This window comes from Plectropomus leopardus, chromosome 8, assembly GCF_008729295.1.
Source record: "Plectropomus leopardus isolate mb chromosome 8, YSFRI_Pleo_2.0, whole genome shotgun sequence".
In the NCBI taxonomy this organism is placed as follows: domain Eukaryota; kingdom Metazoa; phylum Chordata; class Actinopteri; order Perciformes; family Serranidae; genus Plectropomus; species Plectropomus leopardus.
In genome coordinates, this window is record NC_056470.1 from 1,914,682 (window position 1) to 1,931,890 (window position 17,209).

The 17,209-nt window shown below is 42.1% G+C and overlaps 2 protein-coding genes across 2 annotated transcripts; both read right to left on the reverse strand.

Moving 5' to 3' along the window:
- Window positions 1-3,282: 3,282 nt before the first annotated feature.
- Window positions 3,283-6,324, reverse strand: crebzf (CREB/ATF bZIP transcription factor). The gene is made up of 3 exons (XM_042491784.1): window positions 6,164-6,324; window positions 4,356-5,184; window positions 3,283-4,174 (listed from the first exon to the last, which is right to left on the reverse strand). Exons 2-3 carry the CDS (start codon window positions 5,123-5,125, stop codon window positions 4,165-4,167), a joined length of 780 nt encoding a protein of 259 aa, XP_042347718.1. The 5' UTR covers window positions 5,126-5,184; window positions 6,164-6,324; the 3' UTR covers window positions 3,283-4,164.
- Window positions 6,325-13,204: 6,880 nt separating this feature from the next.
- Window positions 13,205-15,397, reverse strand: las1l (LAS1 like ribosome biogenesis factor). The gene has a single exon (XM_042491840.1). The coding sequence runs from the start codon at window positions 15,196-15,198 to the stop codon at window positions 13,480-13,482; it is 1,719 nt and encodes a 572-aa protein (XP_042347774.1). The 5' UTR covers window positions 15,199-15,397; the 3' UTR covers window positions 13,205-13,479.
- Window positions 15,398-17,209: the final 1,812 nt, after the last annotated feature.

Consider the following 17,209-nt stretch of genomic DNA (forward strand, 5'->3'; position numbering starts at 1 on the left):
ACAAAATTCTTGCCGTTTATTTGTTTGTTCTGAAGCTGTGGATTGCCCTCGTCCCACGTTTTTGACAGAAATCAAGCCGATTTTTTCCAAAAGATTAATGGCCAGTGCAGCTAAATTTCGTCAAGACTGACACAGCATTTGTGAGATGAAAGCACAAATCTTAGTTGGTTTGTATGTAAGCTGAAACACAGTAGCCTACTCAGCAGTTGTTTTTTTTTTGCTAAAAAACTTCACAGTCTTAAGCACAGATGTTTGGTTGCTAATGACATGTCATGATTGTGCTTTTCTACCCTCAAAAGTTCTACAAGGTTTTAAATTACTCAATTTAATAACACAGGTTTACAATGTTGTCTCAAGCAGGTTTTAGCCCATCTACTTCAAGTCCAGCATCGATTGAAATGTGGCTGCCAGTTTGCCGAAACAAAAAGGTTATAAAAAAAAAAAAAGTGTTTTATTTATTTCAATGTTTTTCTTTCAAAAAACATGGAGAAAAAAAGGAAATGACCAACTTAACTATAGAAACACCATGCAATGAATTAGTTAAGGGTGGGGTGGCAGTCAAAGGACCTGAATATTAGCTATAATTATCTGAGGTGATATTACACATATCACTATATATCAACGGACAATGTATTCATCATTTATAATAACATTTTTAAAATGTTGTCACATTTGTCAGGTGATTTACTTATTTTTTACTTTTCCTTTTTGCTAATTGTCAGGTAATTATCTCCTTGTAACTTTTCACTTTTCATTTTTTGGGCACTTCCTTGTTAAATTGATCATTGTGGGGGCGCAATTTCTTGTTAAATTGCTAATTTTCTTCTTTCCATGTGAAGGAAAGAAATCAAACGCACTGGCTCAGGTTTCAAAGGGTTAATCAAGTATTCAGTTACTATAAGCAGCGTGTGCAGCTTTTACGATTACAGTATTTTTTCAACTTTCTTTACATAGTTACCCTACTCTGCATTTATGAGCAGCATGGACATATAATTAGCCTTTACTTCACTATGATGAATTTGTAAGTAAGAGAATTTATATAATTAGGCTTTTTCAACAACTATAACTCCTCGGAGGGCACTTATCAGTGGAGGCTGCTCTAAAACAACATCAAATACAACATGGTGAGTCATAGTTGTAACGTTATATTACCTGATAGGAAGAAATGCAATTCTTGACAAACGCTGTACATTAATGCGTTTTAAATCAGCCTGCTTACAATACTATATTACACTACAATGTGTACAATCCATCTATTGAATGTTTACATGCTGCTCATTAATGCTCAAAAGGGGAACTAATAGCTGTCACCATTAATACTATTAGTTTACTTAAAATATTCAGCAAAAGGATGCCTTAAGCCCACAACATAAATTATATCAATACACGAGTAAAATGATTATTTCCAGTTGACAGTTAAACTGATATAGAAGCCAATGTAAGTTTGGGTGTCACATTTGACATCATGGACAGGCCGCAAAACAGGTAAGTGAACAGCAGAAAGCAGCCTGGAGGCCAGTATTGCTACAGTGTTTAATCCTTTTACTCATTCAAGCTCGGTGCTGATTAACTTGGATAGATATTCAAGTGCTGCTTGGATGGACATGTGCAGTATTTTGTGGCAGCTTGTCACTGCATCTAATCCATAAAAAAGGATGGATTAGATGCAGATTGATTGCCACTCAAAGCCAACCGGTACTGGAGCCGATAAATAGCTGATTGCTGCACAGTAATTTGACCCTGCAGTACGAGCAACAGAACTTTTTCCCACTTAATAAAAAAGCCAGATGGTAGTGTTAGGAGGCTTTTGTGCAATGGGAGAGGGGCTTTAGGAATTTGACTCCAGTAAGTCACCACACCCCACAAATTGCTGGTTTTTGTTATCTTTACAAGGTGTTGATCTGCTAATTTTCTTCAAGTCATCATGCTAAACTCAGCTAGCTTGTAGGGCTGTACAAAAACATCACTATGAGGCCACTACTGAAATCTACATCAACAAAGAGTACAATACCAACTATATTAGCATAGCTTAATCTTTACCTGCAACCGTGCACAAACTCTGGTTTTAAACAGGGAAAAATGGGGCCGTGCAGCATTCAAATGTTGATTTTGAATTGGAATGTCAAGGTTATAAAACTATTAACTCCGCAACCTAGTAGGAATGTTTGATCACACATCACAACGCCACAGATGTCTCCAGTTCTGAGGGCTGACTGCAAGAATGCCTATCAGAGCTGTTGCCCATGAACTGAATGTTCCTTTTACTACCATAAGCAGTCTCCAATGTCATTTCCATGAAATTGGCAGTACATCCAACCAGCCTCACAACTGGAAACCATATGTAACCACACTAGACCAGGACCTCCACATTCATCACCATCAACTGTAAGATAATCTGAGACCCAAACGGCTGATGCAATGTTTGCACAACTTAAGAATTTCTGCACAAATCACCTGGAACTGATATTGGAGACATGTTATGGTAGTGAAATGAAAATTAGGTTCAACAGCTCTGGGGAACAATCCTGCAATCAGTCTCAGTCACATGTCAAAAAAGAGGGGGGCAAAAACAAAAATTGTGCATTAAAATTTAGTTAGTTAAAATGTTTGGTGGCCATCTAGAATAATAAAATCTATTACCAATGTAAATTTTACTATAGTAAAAATGATTGAAGTGAGAAACTTCATCTTTAAAACTTAATCTGGTTAGATAAAACAAATGTTGACAAAGTTTTCCTTAAAGGACATAATGTACAATTGAATAAGGGTAGTAAATGTTATCAAAATACTCAGCACATCACAAAACTTTAAATTGCGAGTATATCATATCAAGACGTAAGTATTGTTATGATATATTGTGAGGCCTACTAACTAGCTGTAGCGTCACGTGTAACATACAGAGAAGAGAGTGGTATCAATTTTCCCAAAATACAAACCTATAACAGTAAAACCTCCCACCCCATATTAATCAAAACAAAAAAATGAAAAACTAAGCTTTGAAAAGTGACTGGCTGTAATATGTAAGCATCTATGATTTGAAGTAGATGGGCTAAAACATAGGCAGGATGATTGATCTGTGTGGGCATCATACTGCATGCTTTGTCTTTGCATCAAATGAGGTCTTTTTCATTTTGTTTTGACAACCTTTACCAGACTCGACCCAAATGTTCAGGGAAAGTTAGACCATTATCTGCAGAGAGCTTGCTGTTTAAAAAGAGAAGAAGAGATGCATTAATATCAACAGTACAGAACAAGACACAGAGCAGATATTTGTAACTCAAATATAATCAAAATATGATTTATTTGTCCAACATCAAGGTCATTTGCCTCAAACAATATGTGTTCAAAGGTATATACACATTTACATTTAGTTACACAAAATGGCAATTTCACCACTTAAATCAGATAATTCTGGATGTATTTAGTTATTAATACATCCCATTATGTCAATAAATACCAGACATAATCATGAGACTGTTTAAGCCTCTGATAGCGTTGCTCCCAGCAACAGCAGCAGCTGTAGTCGACCCCCCCCCCCCAAAAAACTGCTGCATGGGCTACGGTGACAAGAGCTACAGGTGTGAAGTATTGGTAAAATATAATCACGTATACCATTTGTTACCGATACTACCTTTAAAAAATACCAGGCCACGTTGGCAGCAGCTTGTCCAGCCTCTTCCCCTTCCACCAGCAGAATCCACTTTAGCATAAAGAAAAATAGGTGGCGCTAAATGAAAGCATTCTTTTGTACAATGGTGCCGGTTCACAAAGAGATCAATTCTTTCCAAAAGAAAATATTTACAGTCTTGATTTTTTTCCCCAGCATTTCCAATTTGACAGCTGATTCAAGATCACTCTTTGTGGAGCTTCACCTTTATCTTAACATCTTTATACAGGATACTACAATTTAACTCACATTTAGATGTTAACTAAAATCAAATAATTTCCTTTAACAAAAACCGTTAACAAAAGAAATGACAAAAAGTACTCAAAACTGGAAACAGTAAGTGTATTAAAATTATAGCACTAAGGTTGCTGCTGAACGTCTGAGGCTTGTGAAAGACAACTTCAAAGGAGTAGTTTCTTGTCTGATCCTTACCATGGAGTCAGGCAGGTAAAGGTGTTCAGAAAGCCACTCATCCCGGATGGTGGATCAACCATAACCTAGAAGAAACTGTCAACAAGGTTTAGCAGTAACGTGTACTCAAACCATCATCACAATAAACTCATGCACATTCAACAGTTCTTAGGTAATCTTAATTCAACAGTGTTCATCCCCCCTCAAGAGGTTCAGTACAGAGCCACATTAAGTTCAGTCTCAATATCTGAAAACAGAGATAAGTACTTGACCCTACATTTTGAGCGATGTGCTTGCACTCTCTGCACACTTAGTGCAGAACTCCACTGAGACGTGGTTCTTGTCCACGTGCAGACACACGCCACCAGATGTCTCTTTCTCCTCCACTTTCACGCGCTTCCTCGGTAAAGCATAGTCGTGGTCGTTTGGGTCGGGCCCCTGGAAAAGTGAGGAAGATAATTTCATCCCATTCACACCGCTCAGCCTGGACAAGAGCTGGGCTAACATGCTCTCATTGGCTAGCACAGCCCTCAAGTACCTGGTTTCATCTTCCAATTCTTCCACTCTCTTGGTCAGCTGAGAGTTCTCCTGTTTGAGCGCATTGTTTTCTGATGACAGGCTGCCAACTTTCTTCTCCAAGCTGGTGACGTACTCTTTCTTCCTGAGACGATTCAATCTGGCAGCAATGGCATTTTTGTTGATCATGTTGCCTGACTGGTTTTGCCTGTGCTTAATCTTCAAATTAGACGATGATCTCTCCGGAGATGAGGCCGTTGAAACGTCAACCTCAGAATCCTGGTCTTTGGCACCAAACACACCAAGATCAGCCAACTCAATATCAAAGGCTGGGGATGCAGCATCTCTTTCAAGTGTCCATTTTAATTCTTCTATTCCAAACAGGTCTTCGAGCTCTATTCCAGCGGTGTCAATGTCGTAAGTTGGGAACTCCTCAGATGGAGTTGGGAAATCTTCGGCAGTTTTCACTTCAACCTCCAGAGACTTTGCATCTGTGTTGTTTATGGCGAGTCCTCTTCTTCTGGTGATCATCGTGGATTGACAGTGGGGCCCCAAGGACGCTGTCCAGAAAATATCTTGTAATTCCTCACCTGTGGAGACAATGAAATATACCTTTAGCATGTGATCTCGAAAAATCAACTAATGTATTTATCATTCTGATACAATTCATTGTCAGTTTAGCACAGTACAGGCTGTTAACGAAAAATGTCAATGTTTTCTCCATTTCATGACAGACAAAGCATGAAGCTATGCGTTTTCACTATGGACTTTGGACACATAAATAGGTAAGTGTGACCAGAGGGAAAATATAATGATTGATATGGTTAATAACTATGTACGCAATGAAGCAGATTCCTCTGAATTGTGGTGGTTGAACTTATTAATCTATTAGCTAAGCACAATTAGTGAAAGATTTTGAATCACCTAAACATTAACAATTCCACTGTGTTGCATCACTAAATAACTGTTTTACACCATGTCATTTCTTAGTTAGCTTCCTAGATCCTCCATTTTCTTCCAGGCGCTGTGTGTGTGTGTGTGTGTGTGTGTTGGCTTAACGTACTACCAACGTAACTGTCTTGTTGCTGAAGCTAGGCCCAACAGCATTAGCTAGCTCTATGCAATAAGATACTATGAATTCTCTATAATGCGTCTTGTCGTATATACACCCAACATTACGGTTTCAACGTGTACGTTACAATGTGACTGTATTAGTTCACTCGTCAAAGAATAACATGCACCTGTAACGTTAAGCGTCCAAACATTAGCTTGCTAACAAGGCCTTCATTGTCCTCGCATCGCGCGCACTTCGCACCCGGCTAACGTCGGTTAAGAGTGTGACTAAAGTCCACCTGCTGGATGCGCTCGTGCACTAAACAAAGAGTCAACATCTGATTTACTAACACTGAAATCGTATTCAGCTTGTTAATGTTAACAAACGTTACTTGACAGCGAGTACCGGTTCGCTAAAGCTAAAGCTAACCGATCTAACATTGACTAAAGCCATGAGGCGTTAACCCATGAGTGACGCAGCAAATTTTAACAACACCACTTTTACCAAGAACTTACCGTCCTGTCTGAAAAATAAATGCGGCAATAAACTACTGGAAGAAAGTCGTCCGATGAAACGGTGCTGGTCACTGTACGCCGGCAGAACCGCTAGCTGCCTAAAAGTTACAAGGACAATGGCGCGTCTTTGAACAACACCAACGATTTGCGTGGACCATGGGGCGTAGATCTGCAAAGACACTTCCGGAGAAAATATTCAAAATAAAAGTCCTTGTAAACTTTGGTCATTCGATAACAATAACAACTGTATTTTCAACCTGACGCATTTAATCCGGAGGGGGCGCTTTAATATTACACACACTTGTATTAAAAAATATTATACATTAATATTATTTTATGCTTTCAATTCGTTTTTTTTTAACCACAATCAGCCCTGAACACAAATATCTAGTAATATTATATATAATATATAAAGATTTAGTAATTTTGAGAATTTTAAGATTTTTAGGTGCAAGGTTTAAACTACGTTTTAGATTAAAAAAACAAGAATTTGTTTCAATATACTACATACTAAGTTGATTTTTTAAAAATTATCACAGCCTGAGATATGTCAAGGTGCAGCAGCAGGAACCATTTTTATACATTATACATTTTTTGTGCAGATACCACTCTGTAAACAAAATGAGCTTTTCAAAATCAGGTTATAAAAAATATATCCATTAATATTATTTCTATTTCTAGTTTCTCGCGGTCCGTTGTCTTAAGTAGCAATGATGTGTGGAAGATGATTGAAACCTCCGCGGACGCACCGACTTGGTTGCATAATAATAGTAAATTTATTGCAGCAAGTTCAGCATCCACCAGGCACCTGGTCTGCTGGGTGAAGGATTCAGGACCAATGCGAATACTCTCGCGCACAGCTTCATTACAAGTTCTTTCATATAGGTAACAGACATTCGATAAATTTTGGTCAGTAAACAACTTTTTCATCCTTTGTGAATTCAATCACAAGACCCCACAAATATCTCCTTAGGGCGGTAAGGTTGCCCTTCAGTTTCATTTTACTTTTAAACTGGGGCCGGTATTTTGTACGCGTGGCCTTCAATGGTATTTACCATCCCGTATGGTAGGGGGACCTTGGACCCTCGGTGACCTCCTTACACAACTGAAATCAGGAATTCGCCTAAAAAAACAAAGCATGGGGGGGGGGGGGGGGGGTGTCCACACCTCGTTTTGTTTGTTTTTTTGTTTTGTTTGTTGGGGCTTTTTTATTTTTTGTTTTTACAACATCAGGGGGTCTAGGGCAGGGAGGGGATAATCAAACATTCATTAATGCTCAGAATTTTAGCCAGATTTTTGTCTCTGATGCCACTATATTTTTAGGCACTCTAAAAAGGGGGATTGAAAAAAAACAACATCAAAAACAACGCTTAACAAAACTTAATTTCAACAGGTACTACATGCAAAGGTACAAAAAAATTGTGTATTATTATTATTATTATTATTATCATATCATCATCATCATCCATCATCACACAGCCTGGAATGCACTCCCCAATGATTTGCAGGACAAACAATCGATTGAAAATTATGCATCGAGTAGCTGGATATAGAGCATGTATATGCTCTTAGTAAGCCAATATGGGTTAAAAAATAATACAATGGCGTTTTTATTCTTAGAGGCTGTAGGATCAAAAATTGCAGTAAACTGGAATGGGTTTTCAATAAATAATTTGTTTGTGGCGTGGGCCTTAACAAGTATGAATGTAACAATTTTGAGTCACATGGGTTTCCTTAATGCATACCGCTGGCCTGCTGAAATGGGTGCTGGGGGTACCTTAAAACCCCCCCATCCATATTGGAATAAGCACATATTCCACTCATTTTAGTGAAGTTAACAAGGCTCCTGCGAACAGGTGACAAACCCCATCCTGTAAATGTTTGGCAAAAATACAATTCGCATTGTATCAGCAACTGAGGGCATTCTTCCACAGGGGGAGGGACACAGTCCAGAAGCTTTTGTTTTGAAAGGGGTGGGGGGGGGTGGGGGGGGGGGGGGCTCACGCTCTCATTACCGGGGCGGGGTTGGGGGAATCAGGGGGGGGCGGGGGGGGGGGGGGAGGGGGGGGGAGGGGGGGGGGGGGGGGGGGGGTGGGGGGGGGGGGGGGTCCACCGGGGAGGGGGGGAGGGGGTGGGGGGTGGGGGGTGGGGGGACAGGGGGAAGAAAAAAACAATAGGGCAAGGGGGGGGGGGGGGGGGGGGGGGGGGGGGGGGCAGGGGGTATTGGGCAGGGGGGGGGATTTTGGGGGGGGGGGGGGGGTGGGGGGTGGGAGGACGGGGGGGGGGAGCGGGGGGGTGGGGGGTGGGTGAAAATATCTGGGGATTGGGTTCTTGATATTTTAAGGGGGGGCATGGCGGGTTGGGGGGGGGTGGGGGGGAGGGGGGGTAAAATCCATTACATTTTTATTTTATGGGGGTGGGGGGGCGGGGGGGGTGGGGGAGGGGGGGGGGGGGGGATGGTGGGGGGGGGGGGGGGGGGGGGGGGGGGGGGGGGGGGGGGGGTGGGGGGGGCGGGGGGGGTTGGGGGGGGGGGGGGTGGGCAGGGGGGGGGGGGGGGGGAGGTGGGGGCGGGGGGGGGGTGGGGGGGGGTGGGGGGGGGGGGGGGGGGGGGGGGGGCGGGGGGGGGGGGGGGGGGGGGGGGGGGGGTCAAAAACATGGGGAGAGGGGGGGGGAGGGGCGGGGGGATGGGGGTGGGACATGGGGGCGGGTCGGGGGGGGGGGTGGGGGATGGGGCGGGGGGGGGGGGTGGGCATAGGTTCAGGGGGGGGGAGGAGGGGGGGGGGGGGGGGGTAAACAAATTTTTTGTCACATTTGGGGGGGGGGGAAAGACCGGCTTTTGGTGCGGGGGGGGAGGGTGGTCGGGAGGGGGGATGGGAGCACATTGGGGCACCTTTGAAATTTAAATTGGGGGGGGGAGGGGGGGGGGGGGGCTGGGAAGAAACACGCGGGGGTGTGTGGTGGGGGTGGGGCGGGGGGGGGGGGGGGTTGGGGGGGGGGGGCACGTAATGATTCCTAAAATTACTAGGGATTGGGGTAATTTCAAAAAAACACTGAGGGGGGGGTTTTCGGGGTGAAAAAGACAAGGGGTAGTTCGAATTTACCTATGTTAAGTATGATGAAGGACAAACCACAACAAAAAAAAAGCGGGGGAAAGTTAAAATAAACGAGGCCGGGGGGGGGGGGGGGGACTCGCTTTGCTCAGGGCATTTCCGCTTTTTTTAAAAACAGCGTATTACGGGGGTAAATTTGAAGTTGAGGAGAAATCGATTTTTAGTGCAAGGTTTAAACTACGTTTTAGATTAAAAAAACAAGAATTTGTTTCAATATACTACATACTAAGTTGATTTTTTAAAAATTATCACAGCCTGAGATATGTCAAGGTGCAGCAGCAGGAACCATTTTTATACATTATACATTTTTTGTGCAGATACCACTCTGTAAACAAAATGAGCTTTTCAAAATCAGGTTATAAAAAATATATCCATTAATATGATTTTCTATTTCTAGTTTCTCGCGTCGTTGTCTTAAGTAGCAATGATGTGTGGAAGATGAAGAAACCTCCGCGGACACCGACTTGGTTGCATAATAATCAATTTATTGCAGCAAGTTCAGCATCCACCAGGCACCATGGTCTGCCTGGGAGAGGATTCAGGACCAATGCGAATCTCTCTCGCACAGCTCATACAAGTCTCTTATATAGGTACAGACATCGATAAATTTGTCAGTAAACAACTTTTCACCTGTTGTGATCAATCACAAGACAACACAAATATCTCCTTATTTGGAAGGAGCCTCATTCCATGTTACTTTTAACCTGGGGCCGGTATTTTGTACGCGTGGCTTCAAGGTCTAACCGTCCCTAGACCTTTGACCTCGTGACCTCCTTACACAACTGAAATAGGAGCCTAAAAAAACAAAGCATAATACACCACACTCGTTTGTTTGTTTTTTTGTTTGTTTGTTGTTTTTTTATTTTTGTTTTTACAACATCAGTTCTAATCATGAATATCAAACATTCATTAATTCTCAGAACTTTAGCCAGATTTTTGTCATGATGCCACTATATTTTTAGATTTAAAAAATTGAAAAAAACAACAACAAAAACAACAACAAAACTTAATTTCAACATACTACATGCAAAGTAAAATTGTATTATTATTATTATTATTATTATCATCATCATCATCATCATCATCATCATCATCATCATCATCATCATCATCACAGCCTGGAATGCATCAATTATTTGCAGCAACATTGATTGTAACAATGCACCTAGTGGATATAGCATGTATTTTCTCTATAAGCCAAATATGGTTAAAAAATAATACAATGCATGTTTTTATACTTGATGGCTGTAGGATCAAAAATTGCAGTTTGAATGGGTTTCAATAAATAATTTTTTGCACTTAACAATATGAATGTAACAATTTTGTCACATGGGCCTTAATGCATACCGCTGCCTGCTGATATGGGTGCTGTATTTTCATATTTATAAGCACATATTCCACTCATTTATGAAGTTATACAAGCTCCTGCACAGGTGACAACCCAATCCTGTAAATGTTTCAAAATACAATGCATTGTATCAGCAACTGATGGCATTCTGTCCACAGAGACACAGTCAGATAGCTTTGTTTTGAAAGGGAAGCAAGGAAGTTGAGCCCGGCGCTGCTCACGCTCTCATTACGCGAGCTGTGTGAATCAACGTAATCACGTAATCGATTAAGTCGACGCGTCGCCTCGGCCCTAAATGTGCCATACAGTCCCTAAGAGTAAAAATGACCACAGCTAGATCAGCACTTCTGACAGTCTCAAAAGAAACGACATAGTGCAAGCGTTCTAAAAGTAGTATATGTTAACATCAGTGTTGTTGTACACTACATTTATTTTTTTTCAGGTTTTTCAGTTTTTCACTTCAACGTGTAAATATGTTAATTAGTTTCTTGATATTTTAAAAAGGTTACCATGTTTAATGTTGTTAAAGGGGGACTTTACCCATTTCTAAAATCCATACATTTTATTTTTATGGTCTGAGACAGTACAAAATATTGGTAAAAATGAACAAATCTTTCCTAAATCAAGAAATTGTTTTAAAACCAAAATTTGTGATTGTCATGGAGGATAAAGTGTGGAGCTGCTCCAGACTTCAGTTTGAGACTTATTTTCTTAAGAGAGACAAGCTTATTTTCACAAACATTGTCTGAGTTTTTTATTTAGGTGGTGTTCCCCTTTAAATTCTTCTACCATTTATGAAAACTCTTTAAAAGCGGTTCAATAATACATCCCTACTTAAACTCAAAAACAGCACAATCATATTCATTCAATAGATTTTATTAAACGTAGGTTCACAAAACAAAATGTATAACACAAAACCACCTTGTGCTTACAACAACATCTCCTCTGCAAGAGTTCTCAACTGAAAGACATCTACTCCAAAACCCTTCCACAGCATAGCTTTCAGACACCTTTCCCAAGCACTTGAACCTTTGAACTCTGAGTAAATTGGTGTGATTTTTTTCATAAAATATGGGAATTGGTAAAATATGGCATCTTGGTGAGAAATGTTCCACAAATTGCAAGAAATTAGTAGATTTAAATGGGACAAAACTAGGGAAAAACAATATATATATTTATCATAGTTAAATATTTAAAATTAGGTTATAGAATAGTTATATATTTTTTAAGCACACTCCCCAGATCATTTCCTTGCTTTTTTAAGACTTTTAAAAATAATTTTCAGGTGATTTTCTTGTACATTTTAAATAAAATTTCGACTGATTTCTGGTTCTTTTCCTTTTTTGTTGCTTATTGCCTTTTCATGTTTTTTGAAAAAAAAAATCAAGCCAATTTACTCAGATTTCAAAGGGTTAAAACTTCAAGTTCACTTGCATGACTAACTGTAGAAAAACTAACTGAACACCAATCAATGAACCACATCCAAATGCAATCGAACAATCTTCCCTAATCAAGTGCATTATCGATGTGTGAAAGGATGTGTTGAATGACTGCACTAGCTGCACTTCTGTCTCAGCCAACTATTGAAAATATTAAAACAAAACATACAACATGAGGTTTCAGATGCTTTACATTAAGGCTGCAACTATTTTTCTCTTTATTATTATTTTATGAATTGTTTTGTCTATAAAATATCAAATGTGTTTGAAAAAAACAAAACAGTTTGGGACCACTGGTCTGACAAAGCAAGTCATCTGAAGATGTCAACTTTGGAAATTACGATGGCCGTTTTTCACTACCTTCTGGCATTTATGTAATTGAGAAAATAACGTGATATAAAAAAATCATTAACTTCATTTATCCTGAATGATATGAATAGAGACAAGCTGCAAATTCTTGCATTTTGGAAGCTGGGACCAGTGAATGTTTGGCAGTCTTGCCTGACAAATGATCAATTAACCCTTTGAAACCTGAATGGATATCGGTTTTTCTTGTGCTGCATTCAGACACCTTTCACAAGAATTTAAACTTTTGAAACTTGAGCAATAAGGTTTAATTCTCTCCATGTAGATGGAAAAAAGGCAATGGGCAAACTGCAAAAAATTGGTCAAAGGCGTCAAGAAAAAAAACAACAGAAAAATAATGTTAAAAAAGAGTTAGAGTTACAGAGCATTCAAGAAAACTATTTTTAATGATAAATATCCCAAAACTATGATTATTAGAATTATATATTCAAACTATGTTACATAATATATCATTTTCTTGCTTAAATTTTGAACACTTTTTTCAGCTCATATCCTTGTTTGTTTTGTTTTGACTTTCATTTTTATGCTAGTTTTCAGGCAATTTTCTTGAAACCTTCTTAATCTGTTGTTCTTAAAATTATATATTCCAAATATGTTCTAGATTATATGATTTTTTTTTAATTTGGCACTTTTCCCGGTCATTTTCTTGTTTTGTTTTACGTTTTTAGAATTATATATTCAAAGTCTATTATAGAATATATAATCTTTATATATATATATACACCACTTTTTTCCAAGTCATTTCCTTGTTTGTTTTGTTTTTTGCTTTACGTTTTATGCTATTTTTAGGTAATTTCCTTTAAACATTTTTTATTTGTTAACAATTGTTGGGTCTTTATTGCCTTTTCCCCATGTATTTGAGAGAAAGCAAGCCTATTTACTCAGTTTTCAAAGGGTTAATAAACTGTTTGCATATGTGTTCTACCACTAACAAAGTTTGATTCTTATTTACGCTTACATGTTTTTAATATTTCTTTTTTCCAAGTGTCAAAAACAACCAAGAGCATCACCTCGACAATGCTGGAGGGCTATATTACAACATTATAACATGACTCAGAAAAGCTGCAGTCCAGATTTCAGCTTGTTAACGTCGCTGTGGTTCCAGAGAAGGCCCTCGGCTGTTCTCACTGCTGCCATGACTCCGGGGACGCTGTGTGTTGTGCTGCTCTCCAACTCCACTGGCTGGTCAAACACAGTCATTGGCGTGTAGTTTTCCACCATGAGGCATGATGGGTCATCTGACTGTCCGGGGACTTTACCGAGAGGATAGTTCTTCCAAAAAACCTTATCGGTGCACAACTGCCACGGTGACCCTCTGAGCAGCTTCGCCTTTTCAGCCTGAACATCTGCCCATTTGCTCTCCTGGGGTGAGGGCTCGCTCCGCTCTGCGTCAGCCGAGGAATGCCACGCGTGGCCGTGGCGCCGTGACTGCTGCAGCTTCTCATGCAAACTCTCCAGTGTGTATATGGGCTGTTGTTTGTGCTCCGGAGAGGTTTCAAAGTCTGAGTGCTGGATCTGGGTGTAGATGGAGCAGAGCTGGAGCAGCCTCTCTCGGGTCTCCAGAGGGAGAGGATGCTCCATGTCGTCCAGGATTAACCGCAGAAGGTGAGGCGTGTTGACACACGGAGCATCCAGACACGCCGAGAGCAGCTGCTGCCACCTCAGCTGGATGCGGTTCACAAAGATCCTGTCCTTCATCCTGGCTTTCTTCTGTCCCTTTGTTTCAAAATGATACTCAAACTTGTTGCTGTTGCAGAAGATGATTTCTGAAATCCACGCCGAGATGTAGAGCACCCTGTGACTGTTGGGCTCTGCGGCGAGCAGCTTCAGCTCCACAAACAGCTTCTCCAGGAGGAGGTGGATGAAGGACGGGGAGTTGAGCATCTTCAGGAGAGGCAGCCAAAAGCGCAGGAATGTCTGAGGGAGTCTGGGGTCGGCGTTGGACGTGTCGCAGCTTAACGTTTCCAGCTGCTCAACAGTAGGAACTAAAAAACCGTCCTCCAGCAACACGTCAACCAGCAGGTTACTGGACTGCAAAGCAAACTGCTTGATCTCACCGAGCAACCAGCTCATGTCTGCAAACGGGGCCGGCCACATGTTCCTCTCATGGCCTCCTGGGAGTCCATCAAACGCCTGGTACTGCTCCTTCTCATAGGAGATCAGAAGCTCTCGGGCATTCTTGTAGGCTTCCATTTCTTTCTGCCTTGCGATGAGCTCATCTCCCTGCTGTTTTAGGTCCGTCTCCTCATCCTCTCCATCTGACTCCGACTCCCAGTCCTCATTGGGCCCTCCTCCCAGCTGCCTGGACCAGTATTCCTGCTGGAGCCACTCCAGAACCACCTTGCAGCCCTTTCTGCACCACTTTAAAGTTGGCAGCTTCCTGTGAGTGAAGTCATGCCTCAGGTCCACCACCCACTCCGGGATGTTCAGTTTCCCCGCCAGCCTCCTCAGAGGTTTGGCTACCCTCCCCTGCTGCCTCTCCGTGATCAGATTCACAAACCGGACGAGGGCCGCTCCGTACAGCAGGACCAGGTCGTCCCCGTCCAGCTGTCCGGACCGGTCCAGCACTTGACACCTGACCAGGTCCGCGGTGCAGTCCACGGCCACCGGGGTGCTGTTAGCATACCGGCCTTTCCACGCGGAGATCCTATGCAGCGCGTACCTCTGTAAGGAGGAGTCCTTGGAGTACAGGTACTCCAGAACCTGATCCCACTCCGCTTTGTTGACCCACGCCACCACATGGCGCTTTTTCCCCGAGCTCCGTTTCTTCATTGTCCGGTGAACGAGGCGAACGGTCGGTTAACGTTAACACCGTATGCACATAATGCTCCTACACGTCGAGAAATGGCGCTTTTACGACGTTTCTCTAAATGTTTAGCAAAAATGGGGTCGTAACGCAGCCTGAGAGACGTCTAACACGGTTTCTGCTCGCTATAATCGTATCGTATCCCGGAAATGACGTCTCTTCTTCTGTCTCTCCTTCTCTGTAAACCAATGTGTATAGTTGCATACCGCCACCTGGTGTACCGGAGTTATATAGGCTATTTAATAATACTAATAATAACGATGATAATAATAATAATAATAATAATAATAATAATAATAATAATAATAATAATGATAATAATAATAAGTAATTGCTATTTGCTATTATTATTATTATTATTAGTAGTAGTAGTAGTAGTAGTAAAAGAAGAACTCGTAGGGCCCGCTTTATTACACACACTTGTATTGCTCAATTCCTTTTGCCTTTTTTCTTTCTTTTTTTTTTTTTTAAATTTATTCTCTGTTTGTGGTATTTTGTTTTGTTTGTTTTTGGGGATGTTTTTTTTTTTTTTTTTTTTTTTTTTTAAGAAATCAAGCCAATTTGCTCAGGTTTCAGAGTGTCAAAATCTTGCCGTGAGGCAACAGTGCTAACCACCGACGCCACTGTGCCGCCCCAGTATAATGTTGCATAAAAAGGAAATACTCAGGTAACATACAAGTACCTAAACATTGTACTCAAGTACAGTGTTTGAGTAAATGCACTTAGTTACGTTCCATCACTGTGCAAACACAGCTGCTACACGCTACATGTGCACCTTCAGAGAGTCCCAGTGCTATGGAAAACATCCTGCCTGGTCCCAGTGCCCAAGAAGAGACATCCTGTAGCACTGAACGACTTTAGGTCAATAGCACTGACCTCTCATGTTATGAAGGTCATGGAGAGACTGGTTCTAGCACATCTCAGACCACTGGTGTGCTCATCACAAGACCCCCTGCAGTTTGCATACCAGCCCCGAGTTGGTGTGGACGACGCAGTGCTGTATCTGCTGCAGAAGGCCTACTCCTCCCTGGACAGACCCAACACCTCAGTCCACGTCCTGTTCTTCGACTTCTCCAGTGCCTTTAATACCATCCAGCCCAGACTGTTGAAGGCCGAACTGGAGGACATGCAGGTGGACGCTCCCCTGGTCACATGGATCGGTGACTACCTGACAGGCAGACCGCAGTTTGTGAAACTGCAGAGCTGCGTGTCTGAGCGACTGACCAGCAACGTCGGGGCCCCCCAGGGAACGGTGCTGTCCCCCTTCCTCTTCACCACCTACACTGCTGACTTCAAGTACTGTACAGAGTCGTGTCATCTCCAGAAGTTTTCAGATGACACAGCCATCGTGAGCAGTGTAGAGAATGGACGAGAGGACGAGTACAGGGACCTGGTGGACCGCTTTGTCAGGTGGTGTGGGGAGAATCACACCTGCAGCTGAATGTGACAAAGACTAAAGAGATAGTGGTGGACTTCAGGAGGAACAGGCCCCCACCCTCTCCTGTCTGTATCAGTGGGACTGATGTGGAAATTGTCACATCATACAAGTACCTGGGCGTCCTTCTGGACAACAAACTGGAGTGGTCCACCAACACTGAGGCAGCCTACAAGAAGGGCCTGAGTCAGCTTTACTTCCTGAGGAGACTCAGGTCCTTCAATGTCTGCAACAGGATGCTCCTGATGTTTTATCAGTCTGTTGTTGCGAGCACCATCTTCTTTGCTGTGGTGTGCTGGGGGGGCAGGCATCAAGGCAAAGGATGCAAACAGACTGAACAAACTGATCAGGAAGGCAGAGTCTGTTGTTGGCTCTAAGCTTGTCTCCCTGGAGGAGGTGGCTGAGGACAGAATGCTGGCAAAACTGCTGGCAATAACAGACAATGTCACCCATCCCCTCCATAAGACACTGGACAAGCTGAAGAGTAGCTTCAGCAACAGACTCCTCCAACCCCGCTGTCTGAGGGAGCGATACAGGAAATC

Excerpts from the sequence above, each read along its gene's own strand:
- las1l (XM_042491840.1), bottom strand. The coding sequence starts at position 15,198 with ATGAAGAAACGGAGCTCGGGGAAAAAGCGCCATGTGGTGGCGTGGGTC.
- crebzf (XM_042491784.1), bottom strand. The coding sequence starts at position 5,125 with ATGATCACCAGAAGAAGAGGACTCGCCATAAACAACACAGATGCAAAG.